The sequence below is a fragment of the Zingiber officinale genome, chromosome 5A, assembly GCF_018446385.1.
Source record: "Zingiber officinale cultivar Zhangliang chromosome 5A, Zo_v1.1, whole genome shotgun sequence".
Lineage (NCBI taxonomy): Eukaryota > Viridiplantae > Streptophyta > Magnoliopsida > Zingiberales > Zingiberaceae > Zingiber > Zingiber officinale.
The window spans coordinates 72,836,661-72,862,944 of record NC_055994.1 but is presented as its reverse complement, the minus strand read 5'-3'; the positions used below and the strand labels follow the sequence as shown (position 1 = coordinate 72,862,944).

Below are 26,284 nucleotides of genomic sequence, written 5' to 3'. Positions count from 1 at the left end.
TTTCTTTTCCTTGTGATTTGATTGTTCTTTTCGGTTAACCTAAAGTTATTTTAGGAAATTAAATATTATCTTTCCATAAAAGGTTTTGTCTAGTCGGTGGTGGTTGCTCCCATATCCAAGAAGGTCGTGTGCCTCGCCACGTCAGTACTGGGAACCAATTATGGAAATTAATATTTAATGGAATTAATAACTTAAGGTGATTTGGGTCGAACGTGTTAAGTTCCGCAGGAGACCCAAGTCAAAACCTAAAAGAACGAATAGATTAAGTTTTGGATCAAACGTGTTAAGTTCCGCAGGCGATCCAAAATTTAATTTAAAAGAACACATGGTAGCTAGGAAAAGGTTCAGACCTTTGTACAAAATTTTTGTACAGTGGAACCTCTAGGTTTTCCGAGTAGCAACCAACAGTTTTGTCCCGTTCTCAAGTCGATAATAATTTTTGAGTGTAGCTAGTAGAAGTAAACAGATTGTTGGCTTCGAGGTCGGCTAGTTATTTTATGCTCTTTTGTTTTATATGTGAATATCACTATCTACTTTGAAACAAAATTAGTGTTAATTTTGATATTTATTAGCTTCTCATGTAATTAAATACTAATATTACTTCAATGTCAGAATTCTATTATTTTGGTATGAGTTTGAAATCATTAGCTAAGTTGATTATATGTAAAATTCGAATCTAGACATGGTACAAGAAAAATAATAGTTCTGTAAATATAAAAATAATAATTTTTAAATAATTTTTTTTTATTTTTTTTCTTTAAAACGACAACGCTTTTAAAACCTTGCAAAAAGTGTTGTCTTTGTAAAAAAAAACAACAACGCTTTTAAAGCGTTGTAATAGTGTTGTCTTTGCAAAATATGACTACGTTTTTAAAGCGTTGCAAAAGCGTTGTCTTTTCTATCAAAAACAACGCTTTAAAAGCGTTGCAAAAGCGTTGTCTTAGATACAAACGACAACGCTTTAAAAGCGTTGTCGTTGAGCAGACTTTTAACAACAGTGCCTTTAACAACGCTTTTTCAGGCACAAAGACAACGCTTTAAAAGCGTTGTTTATTAGCTTTTTTCTTGTAGTGAGGACATGAATGTTTTCGAATAGGTAGTGACAATTTCTCCACCAAATCAGTACTTGCTACATTAGTACAACTCCCTCCATCGATAATAACACTATAAACCTTGTTATTGACAAAGCAACTGTTAGAGTGTATACTAAAAGTCTAGCTTTTCATATAAACATTTATTTTGAAATAAGAATCACATTGGTTAAATGTCTACATTTATACTAAGTGTAGTTGTCCATTTAATTTATATTGTAGATAACATGGTGTGAGAAGACACACAGAAGGTCATGTTATCAGTTACTTATAAATTATAAATAGTAACTCACAACCAAGATGGAATGGGACAAACCATTGGAGTAGTTGTAGTGTAATTTGGTATTAGTTTATCTTGACTATAAAATTACACTAGTACACTATGAGTGTATTGAGCAGGACCATTTGAGGTAGTTTCTTTTTATACTGACTATATAAAAGAACAAAACTTCTGTTATTATGGAAGTACGTACTGTTGGTGCGGGAAGCATCCGATGATCGAACCCAAGTTTTGATAATGGCAAAGGGTTCAAAATTAAGTCATGTTGTTATCTAACATGTTGAATGAGTGTTTCAGGAAAGTCCTAACTGCGGTTAGGCAGGTGAAAATCCTAGGGGGTGGTAACCCTAGGTCCTAGGGGGCGGTAACCCTAGGTGGAGAAAAGTCCTAGCTGTGGTTAGGCAAAGGAAAAACCCTAGGGGCGGTAACCCTAGGTCATAGGGGTTGGTAACCCTATGCGGAAAGTCTTGGCAGGTCGATGGCTTCAGGCAAAAGTCCTAGGGGGTGGTAACCCTAGGTGGAAAGTCCTGGTGTCGCGAACCAAGTGAAAGACTGGACTAGCCGAGAAGCGGATGTCCAGCAGAAAGTCCGGAAGCGTCGAGTGCTGAGCAAAAGTCCAGTCGATCTGGAGGATCGCACTGGCAACAGGTAAATCTCCTGAGTGGAGTAGGTGAGGACGTGTTTCCCGTAGAGGGAACAATAGGCGTCGGGTCGACCTAGGGTTTCCGGTTGGAAATCCGAAGTCAGACCCGGACAGTCCGGAGACTGTCAGAATATTTTTATCATATTCATACTGTTGTTTATGCTAACTTTGTGTTTGCAGGATATTGTTTGGGACTAACACATCTTGCAGGTACAAAGAAATGAAGTTCTCCTCGGATGAACAGTGTCCGAGGCGCCTCCATGGAGCTTGAAGGCGCCTCGGGTACAAAAGCTGACCTGACCGCGAAACAGGGTTGAAGGCGCCTCAGCTGGCTCTGGAGGCGCCTTGGGAGGCGCCTTAAAGACCCTTGAAGGCGCCCTCAAAGGTGATAAGCGCAAACTGGTCAGCGCTCATCTACACGGTGGACTCGGAGCTATGAAGGCGCCTTCGGAGGCTTCCAAGGCGCCTTGGATGCCCTTTATAAGGGGACTTCAAGCAGCATTGAAGAACAACAACTTCCAAGCTTCCATTCTGCTGTGTTCTGCTCAAGTATTACTTCCGAAGTGTTGTTGCAACATTCCGACGACCCGGAGCTCAGATTTCTTTTCTACTACTGTTGTCGGTATAATCTTAATTGTAGTTACATTTGTAATTAGTTTGTAATATTCATACGAGCTTATAGTTGTTGCCCACGGAAAGCGATCAAGGATCGCGGGCCTTCGAGTAGGAGTTGACCTAGGCTCTGAACGAAGTAAACGACCATGTTCTTGTGTTTGTTTCCTTTATTCCGCTACTTTAATTACTCGACGAACATTTTACGATTCCGATAATCGAACGATTTAGCCACGAGCGTTATTCACCCCCCCCCCTCTAGCGCGTCTCGATCCAACACGTACTCTTAATCATAATATAATAACAAGCACGTATACTTAATATTTATTTCTTTAATTTATCAAATGGTGCAATTTAGTTCGTTAAATCAATAGGCCCGATAAGTTAGGAAATGATATTATTTATATGGTGTGTTGTTGATTATAGAATGAAACTGTGTCATAGTAATCTAGGTTGATGATGTCCCCATAAGGAGCTCATAAGGATTGTTATATAAACCCTGCAGGTGGACTTAATCCGATATGACAATAAGGTTGAGTGATACTACTCTTGGAGCTAGATATTAATTAAGTGAGTTATCAGTAACTCATTTAATTAGTGGGAATTCAATATCTTAAACACAGAGAGACTAACACACTCATGATAAGAAGGAGATCATATTGTAATATGGGATTGGTGTGGTAGTGCAATAATAACTCTTTAGTGGTATGAGTTATTATTGATGAACTTAAGTTGGGTGTTCGGGGTGAACACAAGAAGCTCAAGCTCATCGGGAGACCAAAACCAATTCCTCCTCTCAATCCCTGTTGTAGCCTCTTATTAATAAAGCCTTATATCCACTTAGAGCCAAGCTTCTTACCCATCTCATTGTGGCCGGCCAAGCCAAGCTTGGAGCCCAAGCTAGGGCTGGCCAAGCCAAAGATTGGAGCCAAGATTGTGACCGGCCAAGCATGGAGCCCAAGTAAGGTGGTCGACCACATTAAAATAAAAGGGTATTTTAATTTTAAAATCCTTCCTTTTATGGAAGTCATGGTTTTAAAAGAGAGTTTTTAAATTTTAAAATCTTTCATTTTATAGCTTTCTACAAAGGATTAAGAGAAAGGTTTGATATCTTTCCTTATTTGTAGTTAAAAGGAAGATTTTAATTTTTGATAAAACTTTCCTTTTTTGTAACCATCCACATGTTTTAAAAGAGAGATTTTAATTTATAAAAATTTCCTTTTATAACCAACAAGGGATTTAAAAGAGAAATTTTTTATTAAAAATTTCTTACCGAAAACAATTAAGGAAGTTTTAATTTTATGTTTAAAACTTTCTTTGTTTAGAGCACAAGTAGGTGGCCGGCCATGACAAGTATAAAAGGAAGTTTTAATTTTTTGTTTTAAAACTTTCCTTTTTAGTCATTGGCAATGAATATAAGGAAGTTTTAGTTATGTTTAAAACTTTCCTTTTTTGCCAATACCAAGGATTATAAAAGAGATGAAGGGGTGTCTCATGAGACAACACATCCTCTATTCCTCTCTTCCAATCCTTGGTGGCCAGCCCTTGTCATTCTCTCTTCTCCTTTTGTTTTCTTCCTTAGAGGTCGGCGATATCAATTGTGGTAATCTCTTGGTGGTCGGTTGCTTGAAGCAGAAGAAGAAGAGAAGGAAGCTCTCTTGTCTAGCATCCCTTGGAGGTTAGTTGGTGGCTGGATCCTGGAAGCCTTGGAAGAAACTTGAGTGAATTTCATCTTGGAAGATTGTCGCCCACACGACGTCCAAGAGAAGGAGGGGAATACAACAGAAGATCAAGAGGTCTATAAGCTACAAAAGGTATAACTAGTTATTAGTTTCCGCATCATAACTAGTTCATCTTTTGTATAGATCTTGAAAAATCAATACAAGAGGTTATCGATTTTAAGTTATCATTTTTGTTATCGATTTTATTTTTCAATTTAATGTTTCGATAATGTGTTTCTATTGAGGTCTCTATAGTTAAACCTAGTTTACTGTAAGAAGTTAAATATCTGATTTCTTTGAAAGGCTTTATCTAGGAAGTGGTGGATGATCCCATACCAAAGAAGTCCTAGTGTCTTGCCATGTTTAACCTGGAAGATGATATTTGAAATAGATATTTGATAACTTCTGTAATATGGTTTAACTTAGGAAGATCACATCGGTTAAACTTGGAGTAAAAATGTTAAGTATCGTTTCCAATCCAATTTTAACTTCTGAAGGACAATTTGGATTAATAATATTAAGCATCGTTTGTAATCCAAATTTAACTTCAGTAGAGCACAAGTGTAGCTAGGATAGTTCTATGCTTGTACAAATTTTTGTACAGGAGAACTAGGACGGTATTCCGAGTAGCAACCAACAACAACGAGTATGAAACAAGTTTTCCCTTTGATTACCTTCTTCTTCCTTAGCTTGTAGATTGAGAACTCATCGGGCCACCAATAAGTCTTCAACAACAGCATGTTTCTTATCATCACTATCCTCCATTTATGGCACTTCTTCAACCACTTCATCCTCATCTTCTGATTAAGTTCACCTTAGGCGTTTATTACCATCACCCTTTTGTTCACACATTGACTAGTTATATGACCATGTCTGTGATATTTAAGACACTTGATATCATGAGTTTTGAAAGAAAAGAACTCGCGATTACCTTGAGTAGCAGATGCTACAGGTTTGGGCTTTTTGAAGGGTTCAAACTTTAGCTTATTTTACAGTTGTTCCTCTTTTCTTGGAGATGTCCACCATGTGTCGTTAGTAGTCATTGGTCATCCCTTCTTAGCCAATCCTCTCCTCTTGAGTTGTTCATCCACTTTTAGTGCTTGGTGGACCATGTCTGACAGCTCTACATAATGTTACAATTCAACAATATCAGCAATTTCTGGATTTAAATCATGTAAAAATCTGGCCATGGTGACTTCTTGATCTTAATTGACATTAGCTCGCATCATAGATAGCTCCATCTCCTTGAAATATTCATCCACACTTTTGGAGCCTTGAGATAATCTTTAAAATTACTGATATAATCTTCTATAATAATGGTTGGGTACAAACCTCCTTTTCATGAGCACTTTCATCTCCTCCCAAGTGGATACAAGTTGCTCTCTATTCCTTCTCCGAGTCATCACCACTTGATCCTACCAAATAATAGCATAATCAGTGAATTCAATGGTAGCTAACTTCACCTTTTTAAGCTCTTAGAAATCATGATAGTCAAACATCATTTGCATCTTAGTTTCCCATTCCAAGTAAGCTTCTAGGTCATTTCTCCCTTGGAAGGTTGGAATCTTCAACTTAATCCCTCCTAAATCATTATTTCTTCTAGGCTCGTTTCTATCTCCTCGATATTCAATCCTGTCCCGGTTGTAGTTTTGCTCATAAAAGTCTTCCACCAACTCTTCATCTTCTTTAACATCAGCCCCTTGAGCATGTCTTCATTGTGGTATAGTAGAATGGTCTTGTTGATGTCTTCTTGGTGTCCCATCCTCCACTCGATCCAACCTCTCATGGATAGATTTTAATTCAGCCCTCATCATCTGTTGCATTTCCCCCATCAATGCTTGCAAATGCAGGTTTGAAAGTTGCCTAGCCCCCTCATTTGATCCATCCTCCTGGTTGTTGGACATGTCTGCAAAAATAAAAGAAAATCTCATAAGCACTCAACTCATGTTTGGGTGGTAGGCTCTCAATTGATGATATTTCTTAGTTCTTAATCAAACTCTAGAACAAATCAGAATATCACGTAATAATTCAAAATATACCACCGAAGCTTATGATGACAGAAGTTTAAGAGAAAAATAAAAGAGTAGAAGTTTGAGAGTAAGAGAAATAAGAAATGGATTATTGAAGATAATCACTTTGATTTGCACTTCTTTTTTCCTTCTTTTTTTTTATTTTTTTTAGCTGAGTTTTCTTTCTTTCTTTCTTTTTTCTGTCTTTCTTTATTTATTTTTTTAAGAATAGACTTTTTTTTTTTGAAGAATAGCAAGTAAAGATAGATTTAGCACTTGCCTTTAAACCGAAGCTCTGATACCATATGATACGAACCCCACCAGCAAATGTGATGGAACCCAAGACAACGATGGATAGAACCCCAAAAACTAGAAGACGTGAGTGTGAGTCTTGATCCGTAACCAAGAACCGACACGAACCAAGCCAGCGAAGGAAAAGGAAATGTCACACCAAGGGTGATAAGTTTTGATGGGTTGAACGCCACGAGAGTAAAGTTAATAAGTTCAAAAGTCCTTTCAAGAACTAAGAGAGCACACAAATCTTATCAAAACTAAGTTGCTTCATATTAAGATGTCCCTCCCTTATATAATGGGAGTGAACAAGGAAGAGTACAAAATAAATGCATGCATAATTAGAGTCCCAATATCCCATGCCTCATGAAAGCTATCTAGGAACCCAAAACAAAATAAATGCATGCATAATTAGAGTCCCAATATCCCATGCCTCATGAAAGCTATCTAGGAACCAAAAATAAAATAAATGCATTCATAATTAGAGTCCCAAGTCACATGCCTCATGTAAGCAATCTAAAATACTTAAGTCTTCATGCATGAATGAGTTTCCATGCTTATTAGCGTTCTTCCATTAAGCACGGTCGAGTCATGGATGGATACGCCCGATTATGTGGATTAGGTCATGACTAGTAGTTGGGATTATCTTGGTCTCTCCTTGCTCATAGTCAGCCCAATGTTCTTTAATTAGCCCATTTAGCGCTTCTTTGAAACGCTTTGCCCGAAGTCTTGTAATTGGGCCTTCTAGAAGTGACAAATGATCTCTCGTAGCTTCAGCCCTTGGGCAAACATCAGTTATACTTACAATAAAACCATCAACATAAAATATAGATGGCCAATATGGTATGCCAGATGTTTTGACTTCCTCTACAAGGATTACAAAATATGTATTTGTGCCATTACCATCTGTGAATATAGTCTAATCAAAAATAGTCATGAAAGATTCCATATTCAATGTAATTGTTCAGTTGGATCATATTGGCTTTGTCGTCGTCCTACATAAAATGTTGATAAATTATATTTTACAACACTAGCACCTATTGCTAAAACTGCTACAATTGTAGCAACTACAAAAATTATATGCGTTATAACAACTTCTAATTATGCATGACTGAATTTATTCAACATTATGAAATATATGTTTGATAATACAATAAGAATATAATTCCAATGTAATTTATCCTTATGTTCATAATACAATTATTAAAATAAATCATCATATATTTGTATTACAATAAGTGTATAACTCAACGACTACTTAACCCACTTTAGCTGACTCAGTTTTAATAATACCTCTACAACCACATTATCTTTATTTTTCTTAAAATATAACTTTACTTGCTAAACAAATACAAAGACAAAAGTGTTGGAACCCTAAGGTGTTTTTTATGTGATCAAACAAGTTAAGTTAGGTCCTGTTTTGTCTAACCCTTGTGTTTAAGTGTGCAGGAGCTTAAGAACACATGAAGTCGAGCGGAAGATGCGGTTAGCGAGAAGGACGGCATGAGAGAGAGTCAACGAGCTTAGTGCGTCCGAGGGACGAGGTGACCGCGAAAGAGTACACCGGGTGGACGAGAAGAACGTGCGCGGTGTTCGAGGGAGGAGAAACTGGGAAGGAAGGCTGCTCGAGGAGAAGGTCGGAACCTGGGTTCGGGTGAGCCCTATTCCGGATGTTCGAGATCACCCAAGCTAGCAGAGCCGGAACAGAAGACCTGGACCGAAACGAGCTAAACCGGAGCAGTGGAACCAAACCACAAAAAGTCAACAAGGTTGACTTAAGTGGTCCGGGCGCCCGGAATCATTCCGAGCGCCCTGGGCAATTTTTGAGGGTCCGGACGCCCGGAACCCTTCTAGGCACCCGGAACCCAAAATTCATCCACGATGATGTGGACGTTGACTGAACGTTGGAGGATAAAGTTTTATCCCCCCCCCCCCCCAGGGCGCCCGGAACCCTTCGGGGCGCCCCGAACAGTGCTATAAATATAGCACTGATCTGCTAAGATCATTCAACCAACTTGTAATCCATTTTCTCTGTGCTTTCTATTCTTTTGTACTGTCAACGCTGTAAGAGGTTACTCCGCCCAGAGGAGAATTATATAGTGTGTCATCTTTGCCTTGGATTAGCAATCCTCTTATTGAAAACCAAGTAAACCCTCTGTGTCTGAATTTGTTTCTAATTAGTCACTTTTGTTTATTATTACAAGTCCTCTTAAATTAGTTGAATATCCAAGAAATGTTTGTGGTTTATTTTTTGTAGGGCAATTCACCCCTCCCCTCTTGTCGGCCTCCAAAGGGACCAACAAGTGGTATCAAAGCAAGGAGCTTCAGGAGGACTAACCGTCGATCGAAGCAACGAGATGGCCAGACCAAGCATCGTTCCACCAAAATTCAAGGGGGACTTCGCAGATTGGAAGCGACGTATGGAGGTATTCCTAAAAACTGATTTCGAAATTCAGTTTATTATGAAGTATGGTTTTGTAGCTCCGATGAATCAAGATGGAGAAGAAAAAGAAGAGAGTCATTGGACAAAAAAAGAGCAGAATGAGTCTGTAGCGAACAGTCGTACGGAATATCACCTACTGAGCGTGTTGCCGCCTCAAGAGGTCAACTGCATCGGAAGCTATTCATCTGCTAAAGAACTCTGGGAGAAGTTCCTGGAACTCCACAAAGGCACGTCCGAAGCGAAGCTCGCTAGAAGAGACATCCTCCGGAACAAGTTGATGAACATCCGTCTGGAAAAAGGTGAGAAGGTAGTCAATCTACACACGAAGGTAAAAGAACTGATTACTGGTCTTGAGAACCTCGGAGAAATGGTAACAAATCGGGACACTATATGCTACGCACTCAATGCGTTTCCCAGAACTTCAGATGGACATCAATCATCGACGCCTACTATATTTCGAAAGACCTGAAGGTAAGTACTTTAGAAGAACTGTTCTCCACTCTTGAATTGCATGAAACTAGGTGTGCAGGAACAAAGGAATCAAGCCAGATGATCGCACTAAACGCGACCAAAAGGGATGAACCCGAGTCAGACTCAGAAGATAATCAGGAAGCATACATGGTAAGAAACTTTAAAAAGTTTTTTAGATCTAATAAATTTAAAGAAATGCAAAATAAAAGGAATCCAAGAAATAGAAGAAGGATGCGCTACCACCAGTGTCAAAAGGAAGGACACCTAAAAGAGGATTGCCCAGAACTAAAGAAGGACAAAGGCAAAATTCCCAAGAAGCACAAGAACCTAAAAGCTACTTAGGGTGACACTTCTTCATCTGAGTCCGAGATTCAAGAATATGCCTGGATAGAACTGATGGCAAGCTACAAAGGGCAAAATACATTAGAACCTAGCATTGATGAAGGGGGAGCGACCTCAGATGAAAGTAGCGAAGTAGGGGGAGATTCAGGCTTCAAGTTTGATATGGTAAGTGAGGTATGCCTCTTACCCCCTGATCAACTTTACTTTAGTATTAAGGCAATGGCAAAATCCATGTATAAATTAGAAAAATAAAAATATCAAATTAGAAAATGAAATTTTAGAAACAAAAAGACTTTTGGCAAAATCATGTCTTATAGAGGATTTTGAAAAATTGAAAATGAAAAACTAAAAGAAGAAATAGTAAGGCTGAAAAAGTCTAACAGTTCAAATGTTTCTGCTTTTAAAAATTATAGAGGATTAAACTGGTATTATAGGTTTCACCAAAATCAAATTAGAAAAATGTCAAAGGCCTATGTACCTAGAAAATATTTAATTAACCCTATAGGTAGGAACCTCTATTGGGTTCCGAAAACATGTTTAACTTAAATTTTAAATTAAACTTAGCATTTTTCAACAAGAAAGTTAAACAGATAGTTTCTTTATGAGGCTTTGTCTAAGGAAATGGTTGTTGCTCCAATAACCAAGAAGGCCTAGTGCCTCGCCACGACCTGGAAGCCAAAATACTGAAATCAAATGTTTAATTAACTTTCTGGAAAAATGAAATTTCCTTGTGAAGCAATTTTCCTTATTTTGAAAAATGAAATTGTTGGGTTGTAAGGTTGCAAATAAAGTCCTATATTAAAAATATATGGGAAAGATCATGGGTTTATAAAGAAAAAAATATTTCTATTGGTATGAGACATTTTGGGTAGAGCCGAAAAATAAAACCATGAGGGCTTAGGCCCAAAGTGGATAATATCATGACATTATAGAGATATCTAAATCCCTTTTAGTCCTAACAATTGGTATCAAAGCTTAGACTGTCAGAAAGTCTAACCGCCGACTGTGCACAAAGGCTATGGTCTAATTGAGCTATGTGAGTAGAATCAGGATTGTCAAAATCATGAGTCAACTCGTCAATTTTACGAGTTTATGAACTATTATTCCAATCCCATGTTGAATCGGTCTAAAATCAAACCCCCCTTGCAAAATTGGTTAAAACATGAGTCTGGCCGTTAAAACCAATAAAATTGTGTTTTAAATCGTCCATAACTCGAGTTTGCAACAAAAATGTAATTACGTCATTTAGGGCCCAAATTAAGTAATAAAAGAAACCCTAAAATGCTAAAACAAACGTAGACAAAAAATCCATTGAGAGCAATGATCTTAATCTTTGATTACACAAATTCGTTCGTCGATTTTGCACTGAGAGTAGCAATCTTTGACTTTGAGACTTGAGAGTCGAGACTTCTTTGATTTTGCACTGAGGTCTAAGAGCAGCAATCTTCGAAAGTTGATACTTAGTTAGTTGATTTTGCACTAGGAGCAATGATCTTCTAAGCTTAAGCCAGCCAAAATTCATTGATTTTGCACCCACCTTCGAAACTTGTGGGAGCACCAGGCCACCATCTACAACACTTCGATTCTACACCCAAAATCACTGCCAAGCACATCAAGCACCTGTCACACCGTCACCGTCGAGCAATCAGGTTCAAAAATCATGAGCACGGTTGCACAAGGTAAGTGTTTTGCAGTTCAATCTCTTTTTTTTTGCTTGCTTCTTTGTTTTGCTCCACCGTGTGTCCTATTTTTCACACTCATTTGGATTCAATTATGCTCTTCCGTTGTTTTTTGTATTGTGCTTAGTCTCATTGTTGTGCCCATTTTATGCTTCTCTTACTGTTCGAAATATGATTATTTTGTCTATTCGAAATTTGTTCTGCATTGTTGTGTGTTGTGCGCTATGCTTGTTCTTTTGTTGTTCTATCCTATTTTATCTTGTTGGCATTGAACGTGTATGACCTATTGGTTTTTGGTAATTTGGTTGATGTATAATATACTTGTTTATGGATTGCTTTGATTTCCTATATTTGTATGCTTGTGAAGTGTGATACTGTGATAATCTGTGATTTGTAGTTACTGGATGAATTATTTCCATTTGCTTACAAGTTGTGCTACAACTGCAATTATTTTTATCAATTTTGCATCAAAAATGTCAACTAAAGGATCATCTAAAGGATCAAAAAATTCGAGAAAGAATGCTTCAGGTAGTAGAACTGGCCCGGGTTGGGAGCATGGATATGATGTTGTTGGTAATTCAAGAAAGGTGAAATGCAAGTATTGTGATAAGATTGTAAATGGTGGCATTTTTCATTTCAAGCATCATTTAGCTTGCACTTGAAGGGATGCGGAGGCATGTATTAGTGTTCCTGATAATGTGAAGAAGAAGATGTTGTCCCTTGTATGCAAAATTGCTCAAGCATCTGAAACAAAGAAAAGGATTATTTGTTCTAATGAGGATTCATCAGACAGTGGTGAAGAGCCACAAGCAAGTAAAAAAGAGAAAGGGAAAAGCAATAATAGAAGAATTTATCAAAGTTAAAAAAAGGTAGTTCTTAAGTCACAATTAATCAATTCATGAAGAAGGACATAAGAGAAGAAGCTTGCCAACAAATTGTCAGGTTCTTTTACACATCTGCCATTCCCTTTAATTGTGCTAAAAATCCTGAATTTACAAAGATGTTTGAGATAGTTGGGAAATATGGTTGTGGGTTTAAACCTCCATCTTATCATGAGTTGAGGGAGACATTCTTGAGAAAAGAATTAGATAGAACAATGACTTTGCTTAAAGAGCATCGATTTGTGTGGAAAAAAGAGGATGTTCTATTATGTATGATGGATGGACCGACAAGAAAAGGTTATCTATATGTAATTTCTTAGTGAATAGTGAGAAGGGAACGATCTTTTTGCAATCCACTGACACATCTGATATCTCAAAGACAACAAATAAGGTTTTTGAAATGTTAAATGAAATTATGGATAAAGTTGGTAAACAAAATGTTATGCAAGTAATCAACGATAATGCAGCAAAATTATAAAGTTGTTGGAGAGATGTTGATGTATAAGAGAAAATACATTTTTTGGACACCATGTGCAGCTCATTGAATTGATTTGATGCTTGAAGACTTTGAGAAAAAATTGAAAATCCACGAAGTCACAATTTCAAAGGAAAGAAGAATTTCAACTTTCATTTATTCGAGGGCTCTTCTCATTTTTCAATTAAGAAAATGTACAAAGGGAAGGGATATAATCTAGCCTGCTGTTACAAGATTTGCAACTGCATATTTTTCATTGAGTTGTATTAATGAAGTTAAAAGTGGTTTGCAATAGTTGTTCACATCTGATTTTTGGAAGAGTAGTCGATTTTCAAAGATACAGGAGGGAAAGTTTGTTCAAAAGACCATTTTAGATGGGAGGTTTTGGCATAATGTAGTTACATGTCTAAAGGCAGCAAGTCCTCTCATTAAAGCACTTCGATTGGTAGACTCTGAAGAGTCTGCTATGGGTTTTATTTATAAGGCAATGGAAGCTGCAAAAGAGAAAATAAAAGTCAACTTTGGCGGTGAGAAAAAGCTATAAGCAGTAAGCACATGTATTTGTTTAATAATTACTACTTTGATATTAAATTTCATATATTAATTTGATATTATATGTGATTTTTTTCAATTATGAATCAGTATGGAAGATTATTGATGAAAGGTGGGAAAATCAATTTCATCACCCATTACATGCTGTAGGTTATTTTTTGAACCCTGTGTATCAATATAGCCTAGATTTTGAAGCGAATTCGAGGGTAAAAAATGGACTTTATGATTGCATGGAGCGAATGATAAATGATCAAGATGTGAGAAGTGTGATTCATGAACAATTGGAATCCTTCAAGAAAGCAAAAAGGGCTATTTGGTCATGATGCAGCAAAGTTAACCGTAGGTAAAAAAATCTCCTACATAGTAGTGGGATTCTTTTGGTGATAATTGTCCTGAATTGTAAAAATGGGCTATGCGTATATTGAGTATGACTTGCAGCTCGTCTAGATGTGAACGTAATTGGAGTGCTTTTGAGATGGTAATTATTATAAATTACCAAAAGTTTAAAACTCAATTATGGTATATCATGTTTCTAATATATGGTATATAATATAGAAAATATTTCTAATGAAATGATATAGTTATAATTTTTTGTTGTTTGATAATTTATTTAGGTTCATACAAAAAAGAGGAATCACTTGCATCAGAAGAAAATGAATGACTTAGTATTTGTTTACTATAACTTAAGATACAAGGGAAGAAGTCCAAGGAAGATAGTCAAACTCTAACTACTTTTAAAGAGTTCCCATCTGATGATTGGATAACTGAAGCACCTAGCTCTGTAGGATTGAATTTGGTGGACGAAGATGATGATGCTGACATAAATAGTGATCCTTTAGAGATAATTAATCTTGTTGATGATGTAGATAATTTAGAGGGCACACAGATCACCGGTGCTCATGTATGTTAGGATCGACGGTCGCGGCTAGAGAGGGGGGGTGTGAATAGCCGACCCCAAATCTTCGTTTCTTTCTACAAATCAAGGTTAGCGCAGCGGAAATAAACAATAGAAATGACAACGGAGAATAGCAAACCTCAAACTCGTCGATGTAACGAGGTTCGGAGATGAAACTCCTACTCCTCGGCGTGTCCGTAAGGTGGACGAAGCCTATCAATCCGTCGGTGGATGAGTCCCCGGAAAACCAGCTAATAAGAACACTCCTTCTGGGTGGAGAAACCTCGCCACAGAAACTTCATGCAACAGCAAGAAAGGTGTACAAAAATATAGCACAAAACAGAAGACAATATGAATGTACAAAACAAAGCTTGCCTACTGTTCTTGTCGACTGGAACCCGAAGCAGCAACTTCAGGAAACTCACAGCAGCAGCTGATCAGTCGAGGAAAGCTCACCCGAAGCTTCAAGAAGGAGCTCACACGAAGCTCAGTAAGCTAAGAGCTCAGCAAAGCTCGATCACAGTCAGGAGTAGGAAGAAGAAGAACAAGAAGAATTGGTTCTGTAGTGCCTCTCGATCCTTTTATAACCTCTGATATCCTGAGTCAACCTGCGAACCTACAAGGCAAAAAAGCCAGAACACAGAAGCCCGAAATAGCCTAGCCTTTGAGTCACAACGGCTAGGCCTGGACCGATCAGGCTCCACCCTGATCGGTCGAGAGCCTATCTAATCGTTCATGGGGACCGATCAGGCCCTAGCCTGATCGGTCCCCAGACCGATCAGCTGTTCCTTCCCGGGGGCCTGTTGCCTCCCTCTGATCGACCTTCTGATCGGTCTCCAGACCGATCAGATAACACACAGAAGCTCACTGTGTGGTTACTGATCGGTCATCAGACCGATCACTCGTATCGCTGGATAGGTCACCAGACCGATCCAGGTTTAGAGCTCCAGCCCTAAACCCTAAATGGTCCTGAGAACGAGCTACCGAGCCCTCTCCGACTTCGTCCGGTCCAGAGAACGAGCTACCGAGCCCTCTCTGACCACAGTCCGGAGAACGAGCTACCGAGCCCTCTCCGACTTTTCGTGCCATCTCCGTGCCAAGTCTCCATACTTGGACTTTTCCCGTGCCAAGCTCCCTGCTTAGACTTTTCACCAGATGTCTGGTCAACCTTGACCCATCTGGATTTCTCTTGCCTGGTTTCACTCACCAGGACTTTCCAACTGTCTGGCTTCACTCACCAGGATTTTCTCATTGCCTGGCTTCACTCACCAGGACTTTCACACTGCCTGGCTTCACTCACCAGGACTTTCACTAACTGCTTGGCTTCACTCACCAGGACTTTCCCACTGCCTAGCTTCACTCACCAGGACTTTCACAACTGCCTGGCTTCACTCACCAGGACTTTCTCCAACTACTTGGCTTCACTCACCAGGACTTTCACTTTCACCTAGCTTCACTCACTAGGATTTTTACCTGGCTTCACTCACCAGGATTTCCCGACTGTCTGGCTTCACTCACCAGGACTTTCCGAACTGCCTAACATCCCAGTTAGGACTTCCCAGTCAAGTATCCGGTCAACCTTGACCTACTTGACTCTTCTTCATTCAACCTGATCAGACCCTGATCAGTATCTCTCCGCATGGACAACTGCACCTGCATTGTCCATGTCTACATGTCTTTCTGTATTGTCAAACATCGAAACCATGACCAAGGTTTACGCTTGGTCAACTAGGTCAACCTTGACCTACTGGAAATTGCACCAACAATCTCCCCCTTTTTGATGTTTGACAATACCTTTAAGTTAGGCTAATCCAATAGCCTCAACTTTCTTCATGCCACTAGGTAATGAAACATAAGTTATAACCTTACATTCTCCTTCTAAGAAGACAACCTCCTTCTTAGATAATGGAGGCCTAACTTAAACCCTTCATTCTCCCCCTATTGGCACACATCAACAAACTCTCCCCCTGAAGAGTAAGTTATCGTTGTTCACAACTTCACTCGTTGTGATCAACAAACTCTCCCACTAACTTCAATGTTCTTCCTTGAACATTCTCTAGACATTCTCTCCCCTTTTTGATACACATCAAAAGGAGTAAATCAAGGTCAAGAGTTTCTTCCTAATGAAAGTCTCATACCTTTCATTGAAACCCTTAATTTCCCCCTTGATACCAAATTCAACAATCAACTTAGTGATAATTCCGTATCACTCATCCTCAAAAATTTCAACGAGTAAAAACTCCCCCTGAAAGTCAACTCCTCTTGACTAATAGGTAAAACTCCCCCTGAAGGTCAACTCCCCCTTGACCATTGCACCAACAATGTCTTGGAGAGTTCCAAACCTTTAGAAATCCAAAACACCAACTTCATTGCTGAAATTTAAGAAATTTCAGACAGTACAGTCGAAACTGGCACGCCCTGATCGGTCACCAGACCGATCAGGCTTCCTCTGGATCGGTCCAGTGACCGATCAGGAAAGCCCTGGATCGGTCCAATGACCGATCCAGACACTGATGGACAGATTTCTGAATTTTTCCTTCCCGAAATTCAGAAACCTCTAGAAAATCACAGAAAATTCAAAAAATTGTGAAATTTTGAGGATACATTCCTCATAACATATACTATCAAGAAAAAATAGTTTTCTATGAAAATAACTTCCATTTTCAAATCTTGATACAAAGTTCAAAAGATTTTGAAATAACTCAAAGTTAATCAATCTTTGTATCAACTTACTCAATGATGAATGCTATCACTAGAAAAGCTTCATCAAGGTTTTTTCAAATCAACTTTGAAATGATTTTAAACCATTTAATTTAGGACCACAATCTTAGGGCTAAATGTACATGACTTGTACACAAGCTTTCCCTATGATCCTCAATTTCGAATTAGGCTCATCTAGGTACAAGAACTATGAACCTTGATCCTAACTCATGATCCTAATATCTCACACACATCTAAGGTGTATCAAACACATCCAAGTCAATCTTGATGTGAGATATGGGTTTAGGTCATCTTAGGCTAAGTTCTCATGCATTTTCTAAACAACAATTTGATCTCCATATCAAATTGTGTTTTGTCCTTAAATCAAATTAATTGATTATAAATGCAAAAGATGATGATGACATGGCATATAATGATATCATAAGTAAAAACATGTGCCAATGTCATGATGTCATGGCATAAGGTATAAAACTTAAATAGAGCATGACATTTAACTAACCTAAGCATTATCATGACATTTCAAATGATAATAAATTAAATATGATGTCATGACATGGCATATGGCAAACAATATATGGCAAATAACATATAAAGGTATAGAAAATACCTAATTCTAGCTTTAGTTGCCATTTTTGATAATTTTGATCATTTTGCCATAAATTCTATATTCCTAAGTGTAATAGATCTAAAATCATATACTAAAGATTTTTAGATCACTATGTGCCAATTAGATTGACTTTAGAAAACTCCTCAAATGTGATTGGCACATCCTAATCACCTTAGGAATAATTTTTAATCTCATTTTCAAGGCTTGATTACACCTTGAACATTCCTAAAGTGCCACCTTTTGCCATGATTAGGTTAACTACCTATTCAAGTAAGGTTGGCACACCCTAAACAATCTAGTGTGATGGAATCACGCTCCTAGGAACCCAATACCTATTTGAGCTCATTGGGTTCACTAAATATTCACTAGGGATGACTTCCCTAGCAACCCTCCTAATGACCCTCCTAGGCTTTGAAGCCTTGGTCATTTGGCACTCATCAAGATCAACTCTAGGGGTGACTCCCCTTGTGACCTTGGTGATGGTCTTTCTAGCCCTAGGTCTTGTTCCATAATCGAATGGAACATTATGATAAGTGGGCTTGACCACTTGAGTCTTAGATTTATGACCCAAACCTCTCATGTTCTTGGGCTTTGATTTTTGACCCTTAGACCCTTGAGTTGACTTCTCTAAATTCTTAAGGGTCTTTTCTAAATTGTCAAGTCTTGACTTCAAGACTTGATTTTCCTTTTCTAATACCTCAAGACTTGATTTGTCATTTTTCTTTGAGGTATTCCTAGGCATATGTTTAGTTGTTTTGGGATTCCTACCTAGGTTCTCCCTAACCTTAGATGAGTTAATCCTAGGATTGACATTTCTAGTGTTGTCCTTACCTAAGCTAACATGTTTAGCACCTAAGCACGTATATTGGTTCCTAAAGTTAACATGCTTATCATTATTAACAATTGTAACAAAACTACTAGCATGTGTCTTATTGCAAGAGTGAGACTTAAATGTTACCTTAGGGTTTGCCTTCGCTCCCCCTATTGACGTGCTCGGTCTCTTGTCCTTGTGAGGTTGCCTCCCCCTCGGACATTGACTCCTATAGTGTCCCCTTCGCTTGCATTGGAAGCACACCACGTGCTCCTTGCCCTTGCGTGTTGGGACTCCGGCTTCTTTGACCTTTGGCGCCGGTGGAGTCTTTCTAACTCTCTTTGGACATTTACTCTTGTAATATCCAAATTCCCTACACTCAAAGCACATTATGTGTAATTTATTTGAAATTAAATGGCTTGAGTTACCTAGGGTTGAGGATGGATGTGAGCTCTCTTCTTCATCCCTTCCGGAGATAGAAGCTTCTTCTTCTTGCTCCGATCTTGAAGAGGAACTCTCCTCCTCTTCTTCCTTAGATGTTGAGTAGCCCTCAACCTCTAAATCCATGCCTCCATGATGTGAGCTACTTGGCTCACTTGACTCCTCTTCATGACTTGAAGTGGAGTTCTCCTCATGGAACTTTGCCAAGTTATTCCACAACTCCTTGGCATCGTTATATCCACCTATCCTACACAAAACATCATTAGGTAAAGAAAATTCAAAAAATTTCAATACCTCATCGTTGACTAGGGATTGGTGGACTTGTTCCTTGGTCCACTCCTTCTTCTCTAAGGTTTCTCCTTTCTTGTCCATCGGAGGCTTGAAACCTAATTGAACACAACTCCAATTTTCAAGGTTAGTCATAAGAAAGTATTTCATTCTTACCTTCCAAAACGCGAAGTCGTCGCGATCGTAGAAGGGTGGAATCGTGACGTCTTCTCCAAATAGATACATTCTCTAGCTCGTGCTCCCCCGGGTGTTGATCCAACGAAGAGCGACCTCGCTCTGATACCACTTGTTAAGATCGACGGTCGCGGCTAGAGAGGGGGGGTGTGAATAGCCGACCCCAAATCTTCGTTTCTTTCTACAAATCAAGGTTAGCGCAGCGGAAATAAACAATAGAAATGACAACGGAGAATAGCAAACCTCAAACTCGTCGATGTAACGAGGTTCGAAGATGAAACTCCTACTCCTCGGCGTGTCCGTAAGGTGGACGAAGCCTATCAATCCGTCGGTGGATGAGTCCCCGGAAAACCGGCTAATAAGAACACTCCTTCTGGGTGGAGAAACCTCGCCACAGAAACTTCTTGCAACAGCAAGAAAGGTGTACAAAAATACAGCACAAAACAGAAGACAATATGAATGTACAAAACAAAGCTTGCCTACTGTTCTTATCGACTGGAACCCGAAGCAGCAACTTCAGGAAACTCACAGCAGCAGCTGATCAGTCGAGGAAAGCTCACCTGAAGCTTCAAGAAGGAGCTCACACGAAGCTCAGTAAGCTAAGAGCTCAGCAAAGCTCGATCACAGTCAGGAGTAGGAAGAAGAAGAACAAGAAGAATTGGTTCTGTAGTGCCTCTCGATCCTTTTATAACCTCTGATATCTTGAGTCAACCTGCGAACCTGCAAGGCAAAAAGGCCAGAACACAGAAGCCCGAAATAGCCTAGCCGTTGAGTCACAACGGCTAGGCCTGGACCGATCAGGCTCCACCCTGATCGGTCCCCAGACCGATCAGCTGTTCCTTCCCGGGGGCCTGTTGCCTCCCTCTGATCGACCTTCTGATCGGTCTCCAGACCGATCAGATAACACACAGAAGCTCACTGTGTGGTTACTGATCGGTCATCAGACCGATCACTCGTATCGCTGGATAGGTCACCAGACCAATCCAGGTTTAGAGCTCTAGCCCTAAACCCTAAATGGTCCTGAGAACGAGCTACCGAGCCCTCTCTTGACCTAGTCTGGAGAATGAGCTACCGAGCCCTCTCCGACTTTTCGTGCCATCTCCGTGCCAAGTCTCCATACTTGGACTTTTCCCGTGCCAAGCTCCCTGCTTAGACTTTTCACCAGATGTCTGGTCAACCTTGACCCATCTGGATTTCTCTTGCCTGGTTTCACTCACCAGGACTTTCCAACTGTCTGGCTTCACTCACCAGGACTTTCTCATTGTCTGGCTTCACTCACCAGGACTTTCACTTTCACCTAGCTTCACTCACTAGGATTTTTACCTGGCTTCACTCACCAGGATTTCCCAACTGCCTGGCTTCACTCACCAGGACTTTCCGAACTGCCTAACATCCCAGTTAGGACTTCCCAGTCAATTATCCGGTCAACTTTGACCTACTTGACTCTTCTTCATTCAACCTGATCAGACTCTGATCAGTATCTCTCCGCATGGACAACTGCACCTGCATTGTCCATGTCTACATGTCTTTCTGTATTGTCAAACATCGAAACCATGACCAAGGTTTACGCTTGGTCAACTAGGTCAACCTTGACCTACTGGAAATTGCACCAACAATGTAGGCGTCGAGAGTAACATAGGTGATAAAGATGCTATAGGATGTGATAATGAGCTTGATGGTACTGATGATTTTGATGTTGAGGATGAAGATGGAGTTGATGATTTGGATGTCGTCATGGATGTTTTATCTTAGTAGTATTGTTTTTTCTTCAAGTTTTAGTCATCGAATTTAGTAGTATTATTTTATCTTAGTAGTAAATTTGAACCTTTGTTTCCTTTTATCAAATTTAGACAATTATAGTTTATTTGGTGTATTGACTATTGGACTATTTTTTATGTGGAATTTTAAATTTGTCATTTTTTAACTTGATTAATTTTGAAACTTCGTATCTTTGCATGTTAAATTCTCATGTTTAGTTTTTTTTTATATGTGAAAAAATGTTGATGATATATGTGTTTATATTTTTTTATTATAAATGTGAAATAATGATTGTTCTTAATGATAAATATATATTATTTGGCATTTTATAATTCTGTTTTGGATTATCTATAAACTCTTAGGAGTTTACGATACGAGTTTATGAGTCCCTAACCGAGTCGACACTGGAATCGCGAGTTTGACAACCTTGAGTATAATATTGACCTCGAACAAAGGAAGTGAGGGCTCCCATGTCCAGATCAAGAGGACTAGACATCAGGCAAGAAGTCCTAGTTGCAGCTAGGCAAGAAGTCCTAATAGGTCGGGTGGATCAAGAGGCAGGAAGACCTAGTGGGTTGAGGATCGGACGTGGGAAGTCTGTGGTCCTTCGTTTGAGGGGGGGATTGTTGGGTTGCAAGGTTGCAAACAAAGTTTCACATTGAAAATATATGGGAAAAATCATGAGTTTATAAGGGAAAGATATCTCTATTGGTTTGAGGCCTTTTTGGTAGAGTCCAAAAATAAAATCATGAGGGTTTAGGCCTAAAGTGGACAATATCATATCATTGTGAAGATATCTAAATCTCTTTTGGTCCTAACAGAAATATTTGCCTTTAATGTCCCAATTGTCAAACAAATTTTGTATAAGACTTCGGATATTTATAATTTCAAGAATGACTATAACCCAAGCAAATGAACTTCCATTTATCAAGTCCATCCGCCAGTCGTTTATGTCTAGTGATGATAAAAAAGCCTTAAAGTAAGGGTAATTACTTTTCCAATGCATTTTCTTATGATATGCACTGGAAGTAGAAGTTCTCTAGCTTGCTATTTAATTCTGTAAAACAAATGCATCAGATCTTAGCGATAATCATTTGGCGTCATTACAATATTGTTAGTTTTCAACCATAATATAATAATTACAATGTTAGTTTTCAATCATAATATGATACATTACAATATCTAGCAGCTGGCTAGCTGCTACAACGTGATTAGTAGCTGCTACAACATGGCTATTGATCATGTTGTAGCAGTTACAGTTAAATAGCTGCTACAACGTGGCAACAAGCAGGGTTTAACCACGCTATAGCAGTCATTAGGGTTTAACTACGTTGTAACACCTACTATCGAGTATCTGTTACAACATTACAACCTTTTTTTAAGCCCCTATTGTAACGATCACCCTTCTTACTACTACTACTCTCTAAGGGTGACCGTTACTTAATTACTAACTCTACTTAACCGGTATGATCGAAACCACGAGGAGTCTCTACCGAAAAATTTCGGTAGAGTCTCCCCTGTACCGGTGACAATAATCATCAATACATGCAAAATAAACCATCAGCCACATGCGGCTGGTATATATACTTCACAACCACGCAGTAATAAGACACAACAACTTTAAAAAAAAAACTATTCTAGCAATAGCAAATGAATAAAGCTCCAACAGTGGAAACAACCAAACTAACAATGCGGAATAGACTCAATTAGCAACATAAGAAAAAAGAAACAACTCTTTAACAATCTCAACTTCTCTAACAACATGAAAGAAGGACTCTAAACAACTTCTTAGCTAAGTCCCGAGGCTTCCATAGTTCAACATCACACACCATCCCCACCATCTTGTCGCCTTTTTCCTTATACTTTAGCTTTTCCTTTATCTGCAGTAGGAGCAATGCAAACTATAAGCCAATGCTTAGTAAGCACTATCTAACTCACAAAACTCGAAAAAACATATAATATGAAGAATGCTAAAACTGAAATGCTAAAAAGAAAAGCTACTCATGCTCAACTAATAGCAAAACTCTGAAAATAATCTGCATACTCATGATACACAAGAATAAAGCTGCATGCTGAAAGGTAAAACTAATCATGCTCAATAAACTAATCAGGAAACAAATAAAACTAATACTACATGCTTTGAATTAAAAGAAGCTAAACTTGCTAACTCTAAACATAAGTGAAGCTTATTTCTTTGATTTGAAAACTTATACTTTAATACTTTTATACTTATGTGAAACTTATTTTACTTGTTCAAAAGCTTATACTTATAATACTTCAAAATAGTAATCAACTTCTCTTGGGCCCAAGCGTAGTACCATCTTATACACGTTCCCTAATAGGTTGGGGTAGTGAGCCACCAATCCTAAAAGAGCATACCTCGGTCTACCAGGGCCAAGACCTTGGAATTGGACACCTGGATTTGTTTAACGACAACCTCGGAAGTCGGGTACTAGCCTCTTCAAAGTAAAATATCTTAATTACTTCTTCTTTAAATGCCTTGGCATTTTAACGAGCACCTTGTGTGTCAAAATCCCTAAAGTCTTGACTTTGGGATCTACTTAAGGCCTTGGCCTTTTTCTTTCTTTTCTTTATCTTTCTTATACTTGTTAATACCTCTAATAAAAGAATTCTTCTTTAAAAACTGAAATGTTTAAACAAATTCTAATTTTGAAATGCATAAATAAAAATCTGCATACTATGCTAATAAAATTCTGCATATTAATACTCAACAGAAATATGCACTAATACTTAATAAAATCTGCACACTAATGCTTAATAAAATTCTGCACACTAATACTTAATAAAATCTGTCTACAAACTTAATCAAAATTCTGCACTATAAGTTTAATAAAACCTGCACTTGAAACTCTAAAGGGAATTGCCCGTAACCCTTTCATAATACCAACCGAAACTGCACAGCAGCTCTAAACCAAACCAAACTTCACAGGATTGAATTAATCATGCTCATAAGTCCTAAAAGAAGTGGTCTAATAAGCACAAAACAAATATGTACAGCAGACTCTGATACAATTTAAACTTCACAGAAATCTCCAAAGCAACTAAACTGTACAGCAAACTTTAATACAATTTAGACTTCACAAAATTCTTCCAAGGCAACTAAACGTACAGTAAACTCTAATACAATTTAGACTTCACAAAATTCTTCCAAGGCAACTAAACATACAGTAAACTCTAATACAATTTAGACTTCACAAAATTCTTCCAAGGCATCTAATCTGTACAAAAGAAAGTAATCAAAATCCAAAACCGACACTTAGAACCAGAACCACTTTGAATTCATGTTATAACCTTTTAGATCTGCCCACAGGATCACAACTAAATTAAAACCAAGAAAAGCAAAATCTGACTTCTTCAAAATTGTACCAATCTCTTTACAGCAAGTACATTAAATCTACTAGGCACCAAATTAAATGTACCCTGCTACTATAGATGTCATATCTTCTAAAATCTATACAATTTTGGATTTAGGAACTCCATCTCCATGAAGTATGAATCTAAACAAGTAGTAAGGTAACTAAATCTGCTCAAACCATAAGCAGGGATAAACATAAGCCAATCATGCCCATTAAGGTAACAAGGAGGAAAAACTAAATCTGAATGTGAAACGCAAATTATAAGGCTGAAGAATCTAATCTACATGCCTAGTTCATACAATTTATTTCATTCCTTTGAGGTCCTCGGCAGTGAACTTCAAATAACATTCTTTACAGCATACTAGATAAAGAAGAAAAACTAGATCTGAAACCTTAACTCACGGCAGCAAACAAAATCTTAAAACATGTTACAGCATACATGCAAAGAAGAAAACCAAGCCTGAAACCTCAATTCACGGCAGGAAATTCTAAAGCCACCAACTCTACCGAAATCAAAGAATGAATTCGAGGTTCGAAAACCACTCTTACTGCAGGTGAGTAAGCAACTTACTGAGATGTTCTTGGACTTACAACCAAAGAGAAGCAGGTTCTAGGGTTTCGGGTGGAGCTTGAAACCTCGGCGATTCCTTTGTGTCCGCGTCTCTTCTTGACGAGAGGAGCTCGATGGTGTGAGGACCTCTCAGAAAAGGGTGCTCGCCGGCCGCCGGAAATGCCCTAGCTCTCTGCCGCGTTTCCGCCCAAGAAGAGAAGCGCCGTCGAACTCGAGAGAAGGGGAGAGGGAAAGGATTCGGGAAAAAAAACAAAAAGAAAACCTAAGTTCTCTTTTCTTATAACTAGGGTTTTTATTATCTAACTACTGCTTATATATATTTCGTTCCATATTTTTTCACAAAATGTTTGTGGAACAGTTGGCTAGCCGGATTCGCTTAAAGTTGGGTTCAGTCGGAGGTCCCGGGTTCGAATCTCGGCTTGGACATTTTTTGTCGAAACTTCCTTCGTTTAGTAAAAATATCATACGACCTCCAAAAATTACATAAAAATACTCTAAATTTTTTTTAAAATCTCTAGAATATTTATAAGGCATTTTTAAATATTTTTAAAAGTATTTTTGGGACTCAAAATGAGGAAATTTGGATTGTTACACCTATTCCCTAAAAGTATATCTTCAAAGTGAAGACCTATAATCAGTCAACACTATTATAGTAGCTAGGAGAAGAATCAAAACCCTAAAAAATTAAAACATTAAACAAGAGGAGAAAAATCAAAATACTAAACTCTAACGAAATACTTACGATGGAGGTGAAGCTTCAAAGGAGAAAAAGAGTCATTACGGTGAGGTTGATAGACAAAGACACTGTCAACCACCGATCTACTTCGAATGAGAATCTTTCGAAATATGTGTCGCACACCCGATTTAGACGTTATAACTTTGGCTGGAACTATGATGGCAAAACAATAATTGCACAATTTCACTTTCACATTGTAGAAGCTACTGTTGGGTAGCTACTACAACATGAAAGTGAAATACAATTTGAATTATAATACATTAAAATGTATCAACCATGCCAACTATAATATTGGATAGTTACAATGATTATTAGCATCGATAAGTTTCTTGTAAATTATATAACAAAAAAAATATTATTAAAAAAAGATTATTAACATTATAAGATTGTACATTGTAAGCTTTAAAAACTCTTA

At 38.3% G+C, this 26,284-nt stretch overlaps 1 protein-coding gene across 1 annotated transcript in view; it reads left to right on the top strand.

Moving 5' to 3' along the window:
• The window catches only part of LOC121979633, a 32,424-nt gene extending 11,245 nt beyond the window's left edge, over nt 1-21,179 (top strand). The window contains exons 5-7 of the mRNA XM_042531626.1: nt 11,980-12,180; nt 12,247-12,395; nt 21,049-21,179. Of these exons, the coding sequence (XP_042387560.1) occupies nt 11,980-12,180; nt 12,247-12,395; nt 21,049-21,179 (481 nt within the window). The remainder of the gene's footprint in view (nt 1-11,979; nt 12,181-12,246; nt 12,396-21,048) is intronic.
• Nucleotides 21,180-26,284: the final 5,105 nt, after the last annotated feature.